The sequence below is a fragment of the Aquila chrysaetos genome, chromosome 12 (genome assembly GCF_900496995.4).
Source record: "Aquila chrysaetos chrysaetos chromosome 12, bAquChr1.4, whole genome shotgun sequence".
NCBI classification, from domain to species: Eukaryota; Metazoa; Chordata; class Aves; order Accipitriformes; family Accipitridae; genus Aquila; species Aquila chrysaetos.
Genome location: NC_044015.1, coordinates 27,099,458 through 27,114,969, shown reverse-complemented (window position 1 = coordinate 27,114,969; position 15,512 = coordinate 27,099,458). Strand labels below are relative to the sequence as shown.

At 35.3% G+C, this 15,512-nt stretch overlaps 1 protein-coding gene across 8 annotated transcripts in view; it reads right to left on the bottom strand.

Moving 5' to 3' along the window:
* Nucleotides 1-15,512, bottom strand: part of TTLL7 (tubulin tyrosine ligase like 7) — an 81,349-nt gene that overhangs the window by 18,845 nt on the left and 46,992 nt on the right. For all 8 annotated transcript variants that reach the window (XR_003926072.2, XM_030033593.2, XM_030033597.2 and 5 more), the window contains 8 exons: nt 15,035-15,129; nt 14,223-14,370; nt 14,067-14,140; nt 11,012-11,147; nt 10,116-10,202; nt 4,916-5,111; nt 3,587-3,867; nt 517-651 (listed from right to left, as the gene is read on the bottom strand). Coding sequence is in view for 7 of the 8 variants with exons in the window: in XM_030033593.2 (XP_029889453.1) it covers nt 517-651; nt 3,587-3,867; nt 4,916-5,111; nt 10,116-10,202; nt 11,012-11,147; nt 14,067-14,140; nt 14,223-14,370; nt 15,035-15,129 (1,152 nt within the window). In the remaining variant the exon portion in view is untranslated. The remainder of the gene's footprint in view (nt 1-516; nt 652-3,586; nt 3,868-4,915; nt 5,112-10,115; nt 10,203-11,011; nt 11,148-14,066; nt 14,141-14,222; nt 14,371-15,034; nt 15,130-15,512) is intronic.

Here is a 15,512-nt window from a genome sequence, read left to right as displayed (position 1 = left end):
TGAGGCTCAGGACAATGTTGGATGTAAGAAAGGGTAAGCTGACAGACTAGAAGAGCCAAAAAGAGTGAGACTGGTGTTCTTCATGACTAGCAGACTTAGAGTTTGCCTTGCAGCATACCATTCTGAGTTCTCTAGTATGCCTGTTCAAGAGCAAGTTAAACGTGTCAGGATCTGTACTAACAATATCAGACAAAATATGAATTGTAACATTCTTCTTAGCTTAGTTAAAAGTTTGAACTTTCTCCACAATGAAAAACTCAATTTTCCTAATCTTCCTGATTGCTTCTCATACGTTTTCTAAAAACATAGGAATGTTTTCAGTGCTGCTCTTTTAAGGTCAGAAAGTATGCAAAGCTCCAGGCTTTCGAAATCTTTTGAATTATCCTGAGTTTTGGAAGTTTTAAGGCCACAGAAGCTCATGAATCATAAATTGAGCTTCCTACTTTCCTTCATTTTAGTGGCCTAAACAGTAAGTGTCTAGCCTGTTACTCTTATTTCTTATTTATAGATACTTACATCTTCTATAATTAATTCTGATTCTTCATCTGTTTTTCCTGGGAACTTCATTCTCATGTCATTGATCATGAGAAGAGTCTCTTTTGTCAAAGCAACTTCTTGCTCTTTTGTTTTCTGTTGCATCAAAGACTCACTCTAGAAAACAATACGAAGCAGAGGAAAAATTTCAGGTGTGTCATTAGATCACATTACAAAGATGCTTCCTTGACAAAAATAAATTCTAAATAGAGTGACATAAAATATGTTATTAAAGTGTATAGACATATTATCTAATACATAATATAGACACATATGCCTCATGTACACTAATGCATCACCATTACTTAATAGTTGTCAAGAAATTCAAGAAAAACAGGTCAAATGTTCATTCTGTTTCAAACAAGCTTGCAAATATATATTCAATATTTCATTTAAAATATAAATTCGAAATTTAGATAACAGACTTTGAATTTAAATTCAACATAATGAAAAAAATTATTAGTCATAAAAAACTTCCTTTCGGTTCTTCACTGCAACAATTTAACAGAAACTGCCGATCATATATCATTGTGCCAAGATTTCAGGAAGCATTAAAAAGTAAGGACACTTTGCTCCTACTCTGGTCAGTGGGAGTTCTGACAGTGTCTTTGATTGTCCAGGATTCTGTTTAAAATATCAGTGCTTTTTATACCAACACCAACTTGAACCCCTACAGTATCTGCATAAGACCATCTCTGGAGGGTTCTTGGAATTTTCTTTAAATCCTGGACACTAGTTAGAAGTATTTCTGATCCTCTTCACTTTTGCATACTTTCACATTTGCAAGATTAAGTGGGCTTAGTTTTATGCTTTGTCAAGAGTGAAATTCAAAATTTTTAGGCATTTCTAAATCTTTGTATTTTGGAAGAACTACGATATTTACTTAAGGATATTTTTTGATTAAGTAAGTGATAAATATTTTCAAGCATAATGAAATACTTTGCTATATGATATATAATAATGTGGCTGAAATATAAGATAGCAAATATTTCCAAATCCACTTCTGTTTATAACTGCTATAATAACGTGTCTGTAATTCCTAACTATAAATGGCTTATTCTAAACTTAGCTCCCATACCTTTACAACATTTGGATCTCAGCAGCCTCCAAAAATGACAACATACTGCTCTTTTCTTGCCCAAAGGATAGATAAACTAATACTTTATCACACACAAATGATTTCTTCTTAGTAAGTTACAGTTTATCAATTTTAATTTTATTCTATCAGTAATATATAGTATGTTATTCTTAGTTGCAAAAATAATTATGAAAAGAGTTCCATTCACAATACAGTGCTAAATTATGAGTAGTTCTTATCCATTCTGCAAGTACTTTTATTCACATTATTTTAAGAAGCATGACCTAAGCTCTATCACCCAACATAATTGTTCTGAGAATCAAGATCATTTCTGTGGTGGAGCTTTCTCAATGAAAAAGAGAGCATGGTTTCTTACTAATGTTAATTTAAGTGAGTAGCCCATTTTTAATGTCAGATGGTAAGAGACTGGTTTTAATCTTTCAGTAATTTGTATTTGATATAAAGTTAATGTGAATAGAAAAATCTGTATTAGCCCTGTCTCATTAAACTCTCAGAGTACATCTTGAAGATAAAAGGGTACTTCTTAAACTTGAGATAGCTAATGTGATAAAAAATACTTTTAACACGTTGTGGTGAAGACACAATCTTAATGTCTTTCCAATTCTATTAGCTGACTTTAAAGATGGAAAACCATGTTAAGGAGTATTTCACAAGATGTCAGCACACAATTTTAAAGGATTCTTTTTCATCATTTAGACAAAGCCTCACAGGCAAAACAGACCATGAGCGTTCTACCAGATAAAAATTATGATTAGAGATAGTAAATACTATGAAGCAAGTTAATTAGCATTACAAAAGGATTTCTCACAATCAAAGCTCACCACAATAGAGAAAAACTGCAAGTATGGGTTAAAAGTGCCAATTTGGTTTGCCCCATCTCCAGATGAATTATTTGGGTGATGAAATATATAGGTCAGACACCAAAGTATGAATGGAAACGCACCGGCACTAGCACACAATACAATACTGAATGAGGTTGGGGACTGATCCCAGCAACACTGCCTAGGGATAAGTGGATATGTGGTCCATCATGCAAACACAAAAGAAGAAATGCCTAGGCTGTGAAGGAGATACCAAAGAGGATGACAGTCTGGTCACAAAAGGAAAAAATGTATGGTTCAGAACTACAATGTGAAATTACAACTAACCACACAAATTCTAAACAGCTAAAAGTGTTTAATCCGAACGATTTATTCTATTCATTATTTAGTTAGACTACCTGAGTCTAAATGCTTGTCTGTCTCAGGGGCAGACTTCAAAATGAAAGAAGTTTTATCTTCACTTTAAAAAAAAAAAAAAAAAAAAAAAGATGGCTTCTGAGACAGTTATTGCAGTGGCAAATCCTAAAGACAACAAGACCTATCTATAAATTTTAAATTGTTCACTTTGGAAGTAGAGTTCTACTGCAGTGGTATAGTGTATGCAAAACAGGTGCAGTAGGTTGAAAATTAATTACACCTTCTTCTACAATGGACACCCGTACAAAGTCTTACTAATGTCTTATTCTGATACGAAGTATTTACCCTTGCAGTATACACTGGTTTTGAAATATTGATGTATTTTTGTTACTGTAAAGATTTTGATGGTAGGCACATGCTTATTTCAGAACCAGCCATCCCCAAACAAATCACAGAAACTTTTTAAGAGAGATAAAAACTCTTTCTATCTTCAAAAAACTATTTCAGAGAGAAGGTTTCCCAGTCACTAATACTTTAAGATTTCCATTCTCACAAAACGTAGCATCTGTATTGCTGAACCAGACGTGCTGAAACATCACAGCTAGCACTCACTGCAAGTCATACGCAGGTCTAGAGATCTTATATTCCTGAGTTTCTTCAAAATAGCATTGACTATAGTACCTCAGGTTTTCTGACATTGTAAAAATCAGTAATGTATTTATTGAGTTTTAGAGAAATGGAACACATTTTGAATGCAACTGCTGTGTTAACTCACCCCCAAAGAGTTCATAGCTGCCAAGCTGGGTGTCTGAGAGACTCTGGCCGAAGATGGGCTACGATTTAAAGAATGAGACCTATTCACTGAGGATGCACGCTGGATTTGCAGAGGTGCTTTGGCTGAAAAGGGACGTTGCTCAGCTGCCTGTGACTGCATAGTCAATACTGATATTGAACGAGGGCAGCTTACAGAACGCCTTATTGGACCTGTGGATGATGTGGGGGATGAATATGATGGAGATTTTATATTTTTAATCGAAGGTTTCCAGTTCATTCTACCTGCAGACAAATTAAATGAATGATGTAATTACTTATTATTCTCTTAACACCCATTTTTCAGTCTTTGCAACTAACAACATATATGACCAACATGTGTGCATGTATGTTGTACTATAATGTATGTTGACTAACAACTATATATGTAGCAGTCAGCCATATCAGATCCCCTAATAATACATACTTTACATACTCTATAAGAACATTTATTTCTTCCTCATAGTCAGCTTTAATCAGGTAGACTCCAGTCCTCTATAAAATGCATCAGATTTATGACAGAATGCATAAGCCCTATAGATCAAAAAATACGTGGCTACTGTGTGTGGCTTCCTCACGGTAACAATATGGAAACAGGAGAGAAAATTTGGTTGATGGATCACGTATTTGCAGATCTGGTCTCCCTCATCTGCTCCTGCATAGCTGTACATTTTTTTTAATTCAGTCTTCTGCTAAATAAAGGATGCTGCTATGAAAAATAAAATTTTAGACACCGTGTTGTATGTGTGCAATTACATGATGAAATTCTTTGAGACAACATAGCACGCTATTTTTTGTTTTAGCAGTGTATCTAACATGTTCAACAGAACATGCTCAGACTAATGCTCTGCAGCAAGCAAGAAAACAATTGGGGGGGAAAAAAATCTGCAGGGATCTCATCTGGAATATATTACCTTCTATATGTCTCCAGATACATTTCTTTATCCTTTCTATATTCCAGCAAATTCAAGCTTAATAAGACTACCTTTTACAGGGAAAAAAATAACAATCTGTTCGAAAAAAAAATCTAAGAGCAAAGAGGAACATTCACACCATTTCCAAGTGTAGCCCAGGTGTATTTTTCTCTTTAGCATTCTCGGCAAAAGAATATTCATTTTTTCCTTTTTTAAAAACTCATTTTCATTAACTTAGAAAAGATTTTAAAGAAGACAAAACAGGCAAACCGGTGTTTAACCCTGAGTTACAAATGTTGATATGGTCTAAAATACTGAAGTATTTTATATAATTCATCATGAATGCCATTCTTACTTGGAAAAGTGACCATTTAACTTACCTGATCGTTCCAAAGATTTGTATCTATTTTCTTCAAGATCATATGAAACTTTTTTCTCTTTTTTTTCATTGTGGTCTTCCTTTTCAGTTTCTTCTCCCGATTCTGACGTACTGCTACCGCTATCACAGCTACTATCACTATTGTAGTTCTTAAGTTTTCTTAAGGGCTGTGCACTTTCTGGCATTGAACACAAGGGCTAAAGCAAAAAAAAAGAAAAAAAGAGAGAGAGAGAAAAAAACACCCAAGAAATTGAATTCCTTCATAATCCCAAAAGAACACTTTACTATCATACTAGGTCCTTCATCCAGGCAGGTTCATTTGTACATATTTAAACCCTCCCAAATTGGATTGGAAGTTTGTCCTTTAGTTTAGAATAAATGCTTAAATATTTCATTAAATTCACTACACAGTAATCCTAATCTTTCTCACATGAAGAGCACCATAATGTAGTATGGGGAAAAAAATTGTTTTACTTCATGTATGACTTACACTACCAGACATACTGAATTATAGTTTGAAATCATAAATCAAGTGATACAGAATACCATTTACAATCAGTTTCTATCTGTCACTGATATTTGCAATACCTGTAGCTATAGTTTAACAATGATCAACGTGAAGTAAAGAAATACATCAGGGAACTTTGGCTGGTATACTTCTGAAAGAGAAAGTGATTAATCCACACCCTGCAGAAAGCAGAAGCTGAAAGAATATAGCAAGCTATGCTAGGTGTATTTGGTGTCCCATATGCATATGGGATTCAGTGTCATTAGGTAATTAATCTTGTGCTATTACCAAGGATACTGCAAGACAAAAATCAAAAAGTAGGAGACAGAGAAACTGCTGCAAGAACAGAAACTACAAATGAAATTTTTTCATCTTCCATCTACCATCAGGCAGACAAGAAAAACGCAGTATCCTCCATTATATCTATTATCCTAAGAAGGCTCACATGGTCACTTATTTTTCCTACATATTTTCTTTCCAGTATCTCTCAGCTATAAGACAAGATGGCCTCATCTTCCTAGTCGTCTAATGGACTGCAATTAAAACTCAGATTTAAAAAACTTCATATCATAATTTCTGAACATATTTTGGGTCAGAGTGAAAGAGAACTCCTCTCAGAATGAATGTAAATTGCCCTATTATTTTAGCATAATGTAATGCACCAAGATTTATTGCAAAGGGCAATAGAAAAAAGCCCCAAATATACTGTTCCTGGAAGATAAACTTTATAACTAAACATATGCTACCTAAACTTCTATTCCAGCCAAGGAAGGAAAGAGATTTCTGCCACTAACGTAAAAGAAACAGTATGTTTATGCAAGCCCAAGCTGTTAGACCAGATAAGGAAAAGTTGAAAAAGAATATTCCACTGAGGAGAGCCCTGGCAATTGTTCAATTACACAAAGAATATTTTGATATCTATCTACCTGCCAAAAGGACAAACTAAGGTGCCTCAACACTTAACTGCTTTCTCAAAAATAGTAGCTGTCCTAATCGTGAAATGCTGTGTATCATGGAGATATATTGATCAGACATTCCTGATGAGTTATACAAGGTATAATAAACATTTTCAATCAAAACTCACAGGGGCTTTAAGGTAGATCTCATTCCCACTTATCATATGCGTGTTCCTCACACATTCTACACTAAACAATAAGAACATCCTGACCAAGACTTCACATCAATTAACGAAAAAGAATAAAAAGAAAGGTCAAAGAAATTACAAAAAGCAATAATACAAAAAAACAAGTAATAACTAGATCTGAGTTTAAACTGACCTCTTAAAATAAGAGGTATTGGATTGCTTAGCAATTCTAATCACCTTGATTTTCCCCTTATGCTAACCTGATTTTTCTTTGATTAAACTCATCTGATTTTATATCAGAAGAATAAAAATAAAAGTAATGGCTCATTTCCTCTAAAATATCTGTTATTTTATTTCCTTAGTTCTTTTTCCTGCACTAACAGGTGCAATGTAATAAACATGAGTAAACTTTACAGTGTGTAGGTATAAGGTGCCCTCTAGAGGCTACAAATAAAGCAGACATTTCCAGAATGTATTTCTCAAAGTAGAATAAAGTAGTATTTTAATTGCAGGCAAAAATGCCTTCATTCTGGGAAATTCTTGACTTATTTCCTACTCTGAGCTCCTAATCACATTCAAATAAAAATAAGGCTGAAATTCCTAGCAAATATGGAATTGTTGTTACACACAAAGCTTATTTATACACACACACCCCTCTACCCCTCAGAGATAGATAGATAGATAGATAGATGTGTGTGCATAAATGTGTATGTATATATATGTTTTTCTGTACGGAGGAGGATAAGGAGGAAAACACCTCTCTCTCCTAACTATTCCAGCTGTTCTGTATACAGTTTTCTCAGTCCTGACTGTTTCTTTTTCGGAGGAAGAGAGCACACCTGAAGCAGAGCATCTGACCTCCCAACAGTAGCTTCTGTCAGCAGGCCAGCCACTGACTTTTAAGGGAGGACAGAACTTTATGACCTTCTGAAAGAACCTTTCATGTTGGCTAACATGACGTGAAAAGTACTGTTCCCTCAGGTTTGTTTTGTGTATTAGATCTTGCATATATTATTTTTTGATATGTTAATGGATCTTTATTTGTAGGATTTTATGATTACAGGAAGATGAGTTCTACAGCTAGGTTATTCTCTTACCTGATAGATTGACAGGCAATAGTAAGTTCTGCTGCCTGCCTCACTCACCAGATTTCTCTACAGATATGTATTTAGATACTACATATTTCATAGCAGACCCTTTACAAAGAGGTGGCCAATCAAATACATATTATTAGCCATATGCACCTTACCCCTTACAGGAAAGAGGTGATGCTCTTTTGGTACAAGATACAAGGACCATCTGCAATGGGCATCTGTATTTCAAAGGGAGTGCATAGGATATTATGCAACCAGGGAAGTCTCCAGTCACGTGGCTTCACTGTAGGCATGGGTTAAATGATTGAGAAGTATATCAGGACCCTAAAAAAGATGCAGGAATAGAGATCCTGTACAGCATGAAGTGCACGCACTGCAAGGAAAAGAAACAATCTCCTTGGATAAGCTAGTTTCATTGCCTTTCCTTTTGAGTTTTATGGAAAAAAAAAAAAGTGGGAATTTTGGTCATAAGCAATTTTTTCTTTCTCCTATAAGTGCAAACAGTATTGTACTGGTAGAGCAGCTTGTAAGCTGCAGAATCCGTTTGTCTGCTGTAAAAGAAGACCACGTCATATAGTCTCACTCATAAATTGATCGGGCTTCACCTTAAAACTAATTAAGAGAGAATTCTCAATTTGGGCTCGGTACTCTATTAAATGTTTATGGCCTCCAGCCTGGGAATGGCTTGTGTGCAACCAGTGTAGAGATAGTATAGATCAAGTCTGTGTGCATACAGTCAACCAGATAGATGCTCTCTGAGGGCTGCTGGGAAAAGACAGGCTTCTGGAAAAAGGGAAAATGTGACTGAGATGTTAAACTTAAGGGACCCTATGTTAAAGAACTGAAAACAAAACTTCCTGAAGAATGTGGATTGGCTGTGTTGCTAGAGGGGACTGGATTTTTTTTTTTTTTTCTTTAAATGAATCCACCACTGTTAAAGCACTAGCTCACAAAATCCCTATATTTGTAATGAGGTTCCAGCAACTCTATCTTAATACCAGGCTGGGTATGCAGATCCTCTTTCCAGTATGCATGCCTGTAATAAGATGTAGCTCTTTGGATTCTTGCACATATCTGAAGTACCCCTGCAAGCTCAGGACAATTGTCAGCATTCATTTTGTACAGAAGTTCCCAGATTTGTACACCATGTCATCAGAAACATAAAATGCTGTAAAAAAATTTACACGCATCCATAAACAAATCCATCAGAGCTCAGGAACATAAATGTAGGCTCTTCTAAGCAGACTTGACCTAAAATGTCTGCAGGATATAAGAAATATACTTATTTTAGCCAAGCCCAAACTATTTCTCTTTACTGGCTTACAGAGATATGCAGTGTATTTAAGACAAAGAATTGCATGAACTACACACACAACCAGAAAGCATTAAGCTATAAATAATATATGTTCACTTTAAAAGCAGATTTTGGATATGAAACAGGCTCCAAGATATACTGTACAACCCTTTTAGCAAGTAAGCAAGCTACAGATACATCATAATCATAATTAATCCTTTGAGCTTCCATAGTGCCTTTTGTCCCATGATCTCAAAATTCCTTAGTGGCATTAATAGATTAAAGGTGAAAGCATTCTTTTGAGATAGGCTATTGATGTAAAAATCATTTCACACACTGAAATCAAGCAACCTCTTGTACAACAGTTGTTGCCATGCACGACAATTCCTCAAAATAGGTTGGAGAGGAAAAGAAGGATCTCATATCCAGTTAAAATTTTAATGGGATTTAGTTGGACAAATGGTAGTTATGCTTCTGTCCTGGTTTCAGCTGGGACAATTTTCTTTCTAGTACCTGGTGTAGTGTTATGTTTTGGATTCAGTATGAGAAGAATGTTGGTAACACAAGGATGTTTTCAGTTGTTGCCAAGTCGTGTTTATACCAAGTCAAGGACTTTTCAACTTCTCATGCCCAGCCAGCAAGAAAGCTGGAGGGGCACAAGAAGTTGGGAGGGGACACAGCCAGGGCAGCTGACCCAAACTGGCCAAAGGGGTATTCCATACCATGTGACGTCATGCCCAGTATATAAACTGGGGGGAGTTGGCCTGGGGGTGAATCACTGCTCAGGAACTAACTGGGCATCAGTCAGCAAGTGGTGAGCAATTGCATTGTGCATCACTTGTTTTGTGTATTCCAATCCTTTAATTATTATTGTCATTTTATTATTTTTATTATTATCATTATCAGTTTCTTCCTTTTTGTCCTATTAAACTGTTCCTATCTCAAACCATGAGTTTTACCTTTTTCCTTCCGATTCTCTCCCCCATCCCACTGGGTCGGGGGGAGTAAGTGAGCAGCTGCGTGGTGCTTAGTTGCTGGCTGGGGTTAAACCACGACAGCTTCTCTCCATACTTAAAAAAAAAAAAAAAAAAAAAAAAAAGCTAATGGCAGTCTGAGGAAGAAAACTTCCATGAGGATCAGCTAACTAAATTCCCCACTTAAAATTCTCAGACTGCCTCTCTACAGCATGAAATAAAAAATTGGTATCTAAAAGCCAAATACCTTAGGTCCTCGCTGCCTGGTGCATTTTCCCATTAGTTTTTCATCATCTATTTCACATTGCTCCAGAAGATCCAAAATGTCCTCCTCCTAGAAATGGGAATTTGACTACAATTAATTCAAAGCAGGACATATCCTATCCTTCCAAAATTCAAGTACCAAGTGGTAGGAATTTGAAATTACTTTGATTACTAATTCCTGAAATAAGACTGTGAATCCCTTCACAGGAGGATATAAAAGTATTTCTTCTGATACATGCATGTCTGCTTGCAACCAACATGAAATTGAAAGTTAAAATCAGGTCTTAACATTTATTAAAGATAAAAGTCTGAAGAAAGTGTTGAACAAAGATTCCTGTAAAACTGCTGGATGATGCCAACTACAAAGATGGGAAATTATTTCTCCGATTTCTAATTAAATCACGTTAGTTGGTTATTTTAAATATAGCCATTTTCCTACTGTCTCTGACTACATAAGTAAGCAATCAGGCAGAGCTTTTGGATGCCTTAAACTAGTGGAGCTGGTTTTATGGTATCTCTCATTCCAGTCCATACAAGTGGATGAATAGGCTGGGGACATTACTGGAGGAAGAAGGAGGCAATTACCAGCTCAAAAGCAGTTTATGCCAACCTCTGGTTTGGCCAGGGGTAAGGCTGAGGATCAGGGAAATGGTAAAGTAGCTTAAAGCCATCTAGCCTGTTTCCACCCTGGGTCTACTGCAGTTCATCCAGATTCAAGGATCTGGCCACAAGCTGCACAAAGAATAATAATAAAATGATGGAAATATTATCAAATGCTATTTATTAGCCATCATACATGATTATCGTGAAACTAATCTACAGGGTCATGAATTCCAAGATAAATAACTCTTAAAGCCAATACTTCTTGTGCTTCAGTACCTTCATTCTTTTTAAAGGGTTATTCATTTCCCGCTGAAGTGAAGCTGCTCTCCCAGCAAGAAACGTCTGGAAAGCAGTGGCTAACAAACTCTCATACTTTTCAAGTAATGTCTTATCATCAGGAGGGTAAATTCGCCTAAAATAGGGAAAAAAAATAAATCAAGTTTAAGATAGAAGCTGAGCTACTTGTCACAGTAGGAACAAAAGTAATGCAGCTAATTCATAGTCTCTTCTATAATGCATACACATCCCATCTATAATAATTATATAATATCATATCATAAAACATATACTCTGAACATTGCTCTCTAAATCTAATTTTAACTCAGTGAACACATTCATGTTTAAACCAGCAATTAGCCAGTCAAAAGAAATACCATGCAGGTCATTCCAGAGATATACCAAAACTCAGTTTTGCAGTGCTCTGAAATTCCAGTGGGTGTGAATGATGCATGCAGGTGTGAATGATTCATGAAATATTAACAAAATATTGCATGTAAAATTCAGAGCCACAAAATAATTTGTATGAGCAATAAAAGGACACAAAACAGTGAAAATATGAACAATTGCTTTGAGTTAATGAGCATGATATAAATTAAAGATTGAACATGTACTGCACTTGAATGCTAAATCCTCCAAAATAACGAACAGAACCAAACACATACTATAAGAAAAAAAAATTTTCTGGTACACGGATGTACACGGTGGTTCTGATTTTCCATTAAAGCAGCTATGCCATTATTCTCTAAAATTACAGGTAAGGAGATTATGACAATATGAGAAGCAGGACTTGGTGATTTATTCATGCTCATCAAGCAACAGTGGGCTTTGAAGAAAACCACTCCAATCCATTTGTCATGAATGCCTGAAACACAGCCAGAAATTATGAAGGTAGAAGACTAATTTCTAATGTATTGTAAGGAGTAATCCATAAATTAATTTTGCCTGCATTGTGCAAAGCATAGGTACCATTGACTGACATTACGTGACTTTCACGTTTTTGTTGATCTTTTGTGAACCTTTTGCAAGGTTCTTTCTCCTTCTTCCTTTTCAGTCTTTTCTTCCTTGAAAAGGTATCTTTCATGATGATTTTGTTGCAATGAGAAAGGGACTGTTACGATCCCATTAGACTCAGGGCAGTTCTAGAGCAAACTGAAGATGGTTCCAGTTTGCATAAAACACCTATAGGAGCTCTAATCTAGTTGCCGTCAAGACTTTTTAATGGCATTGATTGTACTGCTGAAAAAGTGCCATAGAACAATACTTTAAAGAAAGGATATTCACTTTAATATATGTAGAAATACACTGCAGCTAAAGGCCATTTCAGTCATATACATCCTTTTCAGTTCCTCATGAATTCACAAGAGCTTGAAAGTATGGCTCCTACTTTGACCACCCCAAGACTCCTACTGGAATCAGTGGGCTAGTTGTGCTTGCAGACAGACACTTGACTAAGCCAACTGCTGAACTGACATCCATAGATTAAATCAAACCCTGATGAGGTCGATTGAGGTTTCTCTGGATTTTAATTCAGAAAGCTGTATTAATCCATGCAGCAATACTAGCACCGAAAATTTCCATAATTCTATGGCAATGCCTGATAGAAGCTAGTCCTGCTCTGCAGGAGAACATCGCAAGGAGAAAATACTGCATAATGCTCAGATAAAATTTCTCTGCATCTCTAGCCAAGATACCTTTACTTCTCAGGCTCTGCTGATTCTTCAGCCTTTCTGCAAACGCATGGTAATTTGAAATCACAAATTTCTGCCCTTTTACATGTGCACATTCCTCATGAAATGACACTTCACTTTTTCTTGAGGAAAAGAAAAATTTTTGTATTTTTATTGATTTACATTAACCAAAAAGCTAAATAAAGAGAACATTTGGCTCATTTTCAGTCAAGAACTGAATAAGCAACCGAAAATGTAATCAATTAAAAAGTTAGGCTTTAAAGTTATCGAAAAAGCAAAACATATTAAAGCATCATGATGTTTCTCTTTCTTATAGTCTAAGTAGCACAAAAATAAATGCTTCATTGTGCATTTTTTTTGATGTACTAGTTCAGCTCCACATATGTCAAGAAAGGATGTAATTAAAACTGAGAATGTTAGAAAGGAAGACTTTGTAAGCAAAATGTTAATTCATCAAAAATGAAAATTTCACAGAAACATCTATCTGTTTAAATGAGAACTTTACTGACAATTATAGAACATCTGGTCAAAAAAGCAGAAATGAAAAACAGCGGTAAAGGCATTCTGACTAATTCAGAATAAAGGATGTGAACTCAGATCTCCCACGTCCTGGATGAACGTTGTAAAGAGTGGGCAAATACATCCATCATCTCTTCCTAGTTGTACTCTGCTCCCTTTCGCCAAATATTCATAGGCTTTACTTTCACTTCTCATTGAAGCAAATATTAAGAAATAATAATAAAAACATTGTAAAACAAAATTCTTATTATTGGCCAATGTCTATTATAACCAACAAGTTAAAGCTCCCTTTTGAATGTATTTTACCAAGGAATCTGAAGATACTTACATTTAAACTTACTAAGATCCAAAATCAAAGTGCAGAAATATTAATATAGTATTTCAAATGCCATTCTATCAAAAATTATAGAAGCACCAGTAAAGTTTCTGAACTTTTGGCAAGCCTCATAGATAACATTCAGATTTGATTTTTTATAGGGGAATACTCACATCCCTATATTGGCCCCCCTAGAGATAAGAATCATCATATGTGATTATAGAACAGGTCCATAATGACAGTTTTGGTACACTGAATGTGAACAATCATGTCTTTCAAGCAAATGCCTTATACAAACACTAGAGTGACTGATGTCGTAGAAATTTCTAAGTGCATGCAAAAATTTGGAATCAAAAAAAGAACTATTTAAAAAAAAAAAAAACAACTTTACTACCTGGTGTACATGTATATATTTTTTATAAATGCCTACATTTTTAGCAGAAAATTATTATCTACCACAAATACTTGTTTCCATTTTTCCTGAAGAATGCATTGAATGCTTCCTACTAATACAGTCAAAAATAGTTACCGGTAGTTCCCCATGTGTCTATTTTCATGCTCCTCTTTAGAGATCTGTTTACGTACTTGTGCAAGTCTTTCCTTCTACAAATCAAGAAAATAAGACAATTAAAACAATGAGAGAATAAGCCACGGGCAAGAAACAGCACATTTTTTTCCTTCCTACCAGTTCTTCTTTTCTCCTCTCCAGTGTGTGGCGCTGCTTCTCCCAGTCTGAGGAACCTGGCAACAGTTTTTTCATTGAACCTTGACCATACAGTCTTTTTTGAGCCTCAGCCTTCTGTTGAGCTAAATTTCTCCTTTTATCACTTGTCCTGAAACACAGATGATATCAAGATATGTCAATCCAATGCAGCTGAAATAAGATGCAATTTCATCTCAAGTGTATCATCTGTATTTTCCAGTCAGTCGTGTGCAGTTTATGATACAAAATTAGAATTGAAACACTCATTAAGAATTTTTTTTAAATATTAACTCTTATGGCTACAATACTTTCACACTTTAAGGTGTACTGTAATGACTCTGTACTAGAATTTAATGTACAAACATAGTTGTATCTATTTTCCTGAAGTGTAATTGGGATATGTTGGAAAAAATCTACAAAGTTTTTCTGTAGAGGGGTATGGCTTTTGACTATTTGTGAAACTATCACCAAAGCAGATTTCCTGTGTGGCCACATACCCATGACTGCACTCATATCCCCACTTTGAGACCTGTTTGAAAAATCATTAAAAAAAAAAGTACAAAAAATTACTATTACCACTCCTTTTTTGCAACCACATGAGCAAGAAGAAAAATAAAATTTGGGTTAATTTCAAATAGCAAAACTGACAGCAAGAGAAACATTTATATTTTGAAAATATGAAGGTGGAAAAAAAAGTCTTCATTTTCTCCTAGTCCAGTTCAAATAAAAAAAAAAAAAAAAAAAATCACAGCAACAGAAAGAGAGCCAGACTGAAGAAAAGAGGACAAATTTACCGTATGTTGAGAAGCTTTAATGCATTTAGCAGAACGCCTTTTTTTACATCATAGTCTATTTTTTGATCAGTTCCAAAGCTTGGGGCACGATTAATCTGAAAAAACGAGATACAGAAGACTCAGGAATGTTCAGGTTCACTGGGAACACATCTATTGTAACAGGCTTTGGAGAAACTATTCTTTCAAATATAGCAGAGATTAAGAGAATACATGTTGAGAAGCTCATTTCCATTTGTAATCTTAAAAAAAATAGAGCATTGAGAGCATCACAGATACTGGGAGTCAGGAGATGTAGCTTTCAGCCACCAAGTTATCCAGACACTTAAAATGAAAACCATTCAAGTACTGGCACTACGAAACCAGTCTAATCTATTCTTGGTTGCTGCAACCAGAAAATTTTACCACGCAAAGTGCTGTTAAACACGTTAGAACAAACTATGGGCCATGCTATGGTAGTCCAGCACGGGAAGAGTTAAAC